The 5,655-nt window shown below is 47.4% G+C and overlaps 1 protein-coding gene across 1 annotated transcript; it reads right to left on the bottom strand.

Annotated features, from left to right (window-relative positions):
- Window positions 1-374: 374 nt before the first annotated feature.
- Window positions 375-4,942, bottom strand: LOC149336554 (neprilysin-3-like). Its single transcript, XM_089554729.1, has 2 exons — window positions 4,595-4,942; window positions 375-909 (listed from the first exon to the last, which is right to left on the bottom strand). The coding sequence occupies exons 1-2, from the start codon at window positions 4,925-4,927 to the stop codon at window positions 610-612; spliced, it is 633 nt and encodes a 210-aa protein (XP_089410855.1). The 5' UTR covers window positions 4,928-4,942; the 3' UTR covers window positions 375-609.
- Window positions 4,943-5,655: the final 713 nt, after the last annotated feature.

Here is a 5,655-nt window from a genome sequence, read left to right as displayed (position 1 = left end):
TACTTCCGTGCGTAGCAGCAGGTATTTATCCCCCCCCCCCCTTTATCTCGCTGGTGACACGGGCGTGTCACCACGCATTGCCTTTCTTGTAACACCCTTTTTAAAGAACTCCATAGATAGGAAAACGGAGGTCTAGGACAAAAATAAAGATTTGAGTGAAGGATGATGTATTGATATTTATTAATCATAAAACTTTCAATCTACTGGCATTTCTTCTTTGCTACGTGGAGTAAGACAGGATGCCATTCAAATGAAGAAATCCAATTGCTTCAGTGTCATACTTTGTCCAGAATTTACTCAGGAAAAATCTATGAAACCTTAGCCTTCCTGACGTTGATATAATGCCCCCACGAAGTCCAATTCCCTTCCGAAAGATTTCCGAAATTTTGTGGCGTTCGACTGCTCGCATATAACAATACGGTGGCGATTGCTATCAGACATATCTATGTAAAAACTGTCTTTAGCGGTAACAGTGCCACCATTTACAATTAGTTCCACAAATTTTCTACAAGGAGTAGCAGGCTCGCTTGCCTTGAACATTCAGTAAAGTTTTCCCTATTATTCACTCAAATCACAACAACACGAGGGTCAAAAAGCCACATGAAGGAGTCACAAAATTTCGCACCGATGCGAGGGGTTCATGCGCGTGCCTGGCGCGCATCCGAACGCAGCCGCAAACTCGGCGACGTGACGAAACGCCTTGTCGCAGTGCCCGTCGGCGATGCCCGGAGGCCCGCTGGTCCTCGCGCAGCGCACGTAACACGCGGCGACGAAGAAGAGCTGCTCTGGGCTCAGGAACTCGAGGCCGCGGACACGAACGTCTGTCGCGGCGTTGCGCGCTCTGTACGCGTACAGAGCAGTCTTCAGGGAGAGGGGCTCCAGGTAAGGCGCAAATGTAGTCCGGTCGATCTGCGAGAGTGAATATTCAAACCGGAAACTTTGATAAAGCTCGGAATGTTACGGCCGCGATATTACGGTGCAGCCCACGTACATGCGCGCACACACGAAGATAGATACGTGGTGGGCAATGTAACGCCAACTCGACCATCAGTCTGTACTTTTCACATTATGGTAGACAGTCTTTTTGGAAATATAAACTGCACCAGAGCACTTTATAACAGTGCGCATGCTAAACTGATCACCTTTGTTGATTCCGATAGCATATATATCTTTCTGGATTGCGAACACTGACCCGTTATTTTTTCGAGAATTAATTTCTGGGCTGAAAGCAGAAGTGCGCTGTATATGCGATTTAGAAGAACAAATTACGAGGAACTTTAGCGGCTAAAGTGGTGAAAGGCGAAAGCCTGAGAGCTGCATTCTGCTGCGCGATTGTTCACTGTACATTTTGTTGGTGCATTAACTAACTTCCATTAATGACGTTTAAGCTTCGCCTTTAGGAGTGGAACGCGACAGCGTGTTGTAGCGCTGCCACGGAGTCCAAGGAACGCCACCACCCGTTCGGCGCGATGCGTTGCCCTTTGAACGCAACGCTTTTTTGAGGAAAGGAAATGGGGCTGTAATTCTCTGTCATCTCGGTGGACACCTGAGCCGCACCGTACAGGAAGGGAGGAAGTGTGAGTGAAAGAAGAAAGAGGGGCCGTAATGAACAAAATGAAAATTGTATTTGAGGAAAGGAAATTCCGCATTAACTGTCTGACATATCTCAGTAGACACTAGTCGAAAATTGTATTTGAGGAAAGCAAGTTGCGCAGTAACTATCACACATATTTCGGTGGACACCCGTCAAAATTCGCGGGCGGTGACGTCACGACTATTTGGACCAATCTTAAACGCGGACAAGTAAGCCTTGCTCGTTGGTAAATTGGTTTTTGAGGAAAGGAAACGTATCTCTCTTTCCCATATCTCGGTGGACACGTAAACCTCGCCGTAACGGGAAGGGAGGAAGATGGGAGTGAACGTATAGACGCACCTTTGTTCATTCCAAACCATCGAGCTGGCATGGCAGAGTGGTAGCGTGCTCGACTCGCACTCCGGGGACCGAGGTTCGATTCCCAAGCTCAGCCAATTTCTTACTCGGTTTTATTATTTATCTGGTCTGACTAGAAAGGTTAATTAGACTGATTGGTTAAGTAAGCAATTAACTAAACTCAGTCAAACTTACTTGGAGCATCACTATACGATCCCTTTAATTGGTTGCATGGTTAGTAGCCACAGTACAATTTGCCGCGTTTGAAATTCGCGCACTGTGACGTCACGACCGTTTCGACCAATTGAAAAGCGTGACATTTCTGTCGACAGCTGCTTACAACGATGAGGCATTAAAGGCTTCCGCCTTAAAAAATTCAAGGGGGCACTTTGTTGACCTAAAGTGTGGTGAGGCCAAAGCCTAAAGCGCAGTGTTGTTGCTTGTGTCACTGATGTGTGCCTGATTCAGATGTTAAGCTTCGCCTCTGTGTGGAACGCGACGGCGTCTTGCAACGCTGCCAGGGAGTTCACACAACGTCATCACCCATTCGGCTCTACGCCTTGCTCGACAGTAAATTCGTTTTTGAGGAAAAGAAATGTATCTCTCTCTCTCTCGCATATCTGGGTGGACACTTGAACCTCGCCGTAAGAGAAGGGAAGAAGATGATAGTGAACGAAGGCGCCGTATTAGCTAGACGCGCCTTTGTTCATTCCAAGCCATCGGGCTGGCATGGCGGAGTGGTTAGCGTGCTCGTCTCGCACTCCGGAGCCCCTGGTTCGCTTTCCCAACTCGACCAATTTCCTACTCGGCTTTATTTATTTATGTGGTCTGACTAGAAAGGTTAATTAGTCTAATTGGTCTTTAACATTGCTCTAATGCTATCCATCATGTCCTGTCACTCACCTGTCAAGTGATGGAACTATCTAGAATGTTCTACACAATGTCTATGAAACGTCTAACTATTAATGATGGTTAATAATAATTAAGCATGACTTACAACTTTCGTGATACTAGTTAATGTGTGGTTAGTGATAGTTAACGTGGCCTTAACTAGTACACTGATTAATTAGTGTTAGTTAAGGTACAGGCGCAGTGCACAGTCCCACATGCCACTTCTTAACAACTACTAATTACCAGTTAGTCATTTAGTCATTAAATACAATGATAAAATCATGAAATCCCTTTACATCGGAACATGATCATGTTCTGATGTTTTTCGATTCCACCCGATTAAGTATCGATTGGCTATTAATTGGCATATGCCCACATAAGCATGCACCCGAAACGCGGACACATTTGCTAACACGTCTTGGTCACGACAGTATGAGGCATTAAATGCTTTCGCCTTAAAATATAGCAGCCGCAGAGCTGGACATCGATGTGCTGACCCACACGTACTGCTTGCAGTCGTGGCATGCAGTAACAAGCTTTCGAAACCGGCTGCGTCCCTGCTGTCCCTGAACCACGCCCGAGTTGCGAGCGAATGTCGCGAGAGATATTCTGTCATTGTCGATTTGCCAGAAACGTTTGCTAGAAAGTACTCTCAACATGACTGACACCCTGTAAGGAGACTATTTGCGGGAAATAATTTAGATTGATTTTATTAGCAAGTTGTACCAATGCTGAAGTTGATCGGCTCTCCTATCGTGCTTTTCCTAACATCATCATCATCAGCCTGACTACACCCACTGCAGGGCAAAGGCTTCTCCATGTGTCTTCAATCAACCCTGTCCTTTGTCAGTTGCCGCCCCTGTATGCCCGCTAACTTCTTAATCTCATCCGCCCACCTAACTTTCTTCCATCCCCTGCTACGTTTGCTTTCTCTTGATATCCACTCCGTTACCCTTAAGGACCAGCGGTTATTCTGCCTTCGCATTACATGCCTTGCCCAAGCCCATTTCTTCCTCTTGATGTCAACTAAGATGTCATTAACCCGCGTTTGTTCCCTCACCCACTCCGCCCTCTTCCGATCTCTTAACGTTACACCTATCATTTTCCTTTCCATAGCTCGCTGCGTTGTTCTTAACTTAAGCTGAACCATCTTTGTTAGCCTCCACGTTTCTGCCCCATAGGTGAGTACCGGTAGGATACAGCTGTTGTATACTTTTCTTTTCAGGGACATTGGTAAGCTACCATTCATGATCTGAGAGAACCTGCCATATGCGCTCCACCCCATTCTTCCTATAGTGCTACCAAATATGGACACGTTAGCTAGAAAAGTCATGCTTCAAGCTTCAGATGCGAGCGTTTTAAGTTTGTAACACATCATATAAGTGCGTAATAACGAGTCTACGTACTGCATGCCAGACGTCTGCCCTTGTCTCCCATCACATTTTCGCTCAAAAAGTATAGAGACACGAAGAAAGCAACACTTCGTGTTCAATACTGTTGATCAACTCGTTTTATTATTAACGGGGATTGACGGGATTGGCGAAGGAGTTATCCGCGTTCTATTTTGAGCGCCTTCTCCTGGAAAACCCCCAGAGTGCGGAGAAGGGTACAGCAATATATGAATAAACCAAGCTGAATACTAAGGAGATTATTTCGGTGCCACAGCATTACGCCACTCAGTCGCCAAGGAGGCGGTAGTGAGGCGTTCAAGACTGTGCACAAAATACTCTGGTAGTCTGCTAAGAACTCTGAATGGCTTGGTTCTACTCTCACCTCAATGGATGTGCCGTTCTCCATACAATTAAAGTGGTCCCTGAAGGCACGTAATGCCTCAGGGGACGTAAAGTAGGCCCAGAGGAAGAGCTGACTGAGCGCTTCCGCCAAGCGACTGCCGATCCCGGCGTAGTTGAGCGCGTGAGTGGCTCCATGATCGAAGTATGGAAAGCTGAAGGCGTACGGCAGCAGGGACACGTCGCGTTCCCTCCCTACAGCGTGGAGTACATACAATCCCAGCTCCTGGATGACCTTGGACAGAAGCCGGGAAAAACGGTTCCGGAACGAAGCTCGAGCCGCGAGTTGCCAGTTGGCCACCAGCGACCCGCCCATGTCCACTAAGCCTTCCTGGTGGACATCCTTGGGCTCTGTAATCCGGCAATGGAAACGGTGTACAATCGTACTACGTCCACATGTGGCCTATCTCGACGCACCGCACAGCACCATCTGCCCAGAAGACTTCCCAGAAGCCAGCAGGCCCAGCGTAGCCCTCAGTTGTAGTTAGTCCCAAAACACAATCGTCAAGCAATCACGTGGTGACCAATGCGAATATCATCTGCGTGGGCTGGACAGTGAATGATTTAGGAAAGCGTTCACATTTAGATAAGTCGTTCACGGTTATCGTCGAAAGCAGGCGAGGCGCTCACCACTTCTGTCCCCTATAGTACATATTGTATGTGCACGCACTGCAGATGCGCTCGGCGATAGCGATGAGTAAAGCGGGAAAGGGCACACGTGAAAGTATCAGAGCGTAACTGCAGTGCGTGCACATACAATATGTACTATAGGGAACAGAAGTGGTGTACTCCATGCTCCAGGAGCCGGAGCAACGGAAAACTCCGTTGAAGCGCCATCTACAGGCCGAATCTGGGATCGAGACAGACAATGTTTCGTGCTTTAGCTCGCCGAAATGCCGCATTTTTCCGTTGCTCCGGTTTCCTCCGCGTGGAGTACAGCACTTTTCTCCGCGATAGTACATACACATAACGGAAGCCAAGACTCAGCGAACCCAAGGAGGGGGTTGTTTTTTCTCGATGTGGTCGTAAAATTTTATTTCTCGA

This window comes from Amblyomma mixtum, chromosome 7 (genome assembly GCF_055824585.1).
Source record: "Amblyomma mixtum isolate Tamu chromosome 7, ASM5582458v1, whole genome shotgun sequence".
Classification (NCBI taxonomy): Eukaryota; Metazoa; Arthropoda; class Arachnida; order Ixodida; family Ixodidae; genus Amblyomma; species Amblyomma mixtum.
The sequence above is the reverse complement of the archived record's forward strand: the minus strand, read 5'-3'. Positions and strand labels throughout refer to the sequence as shown.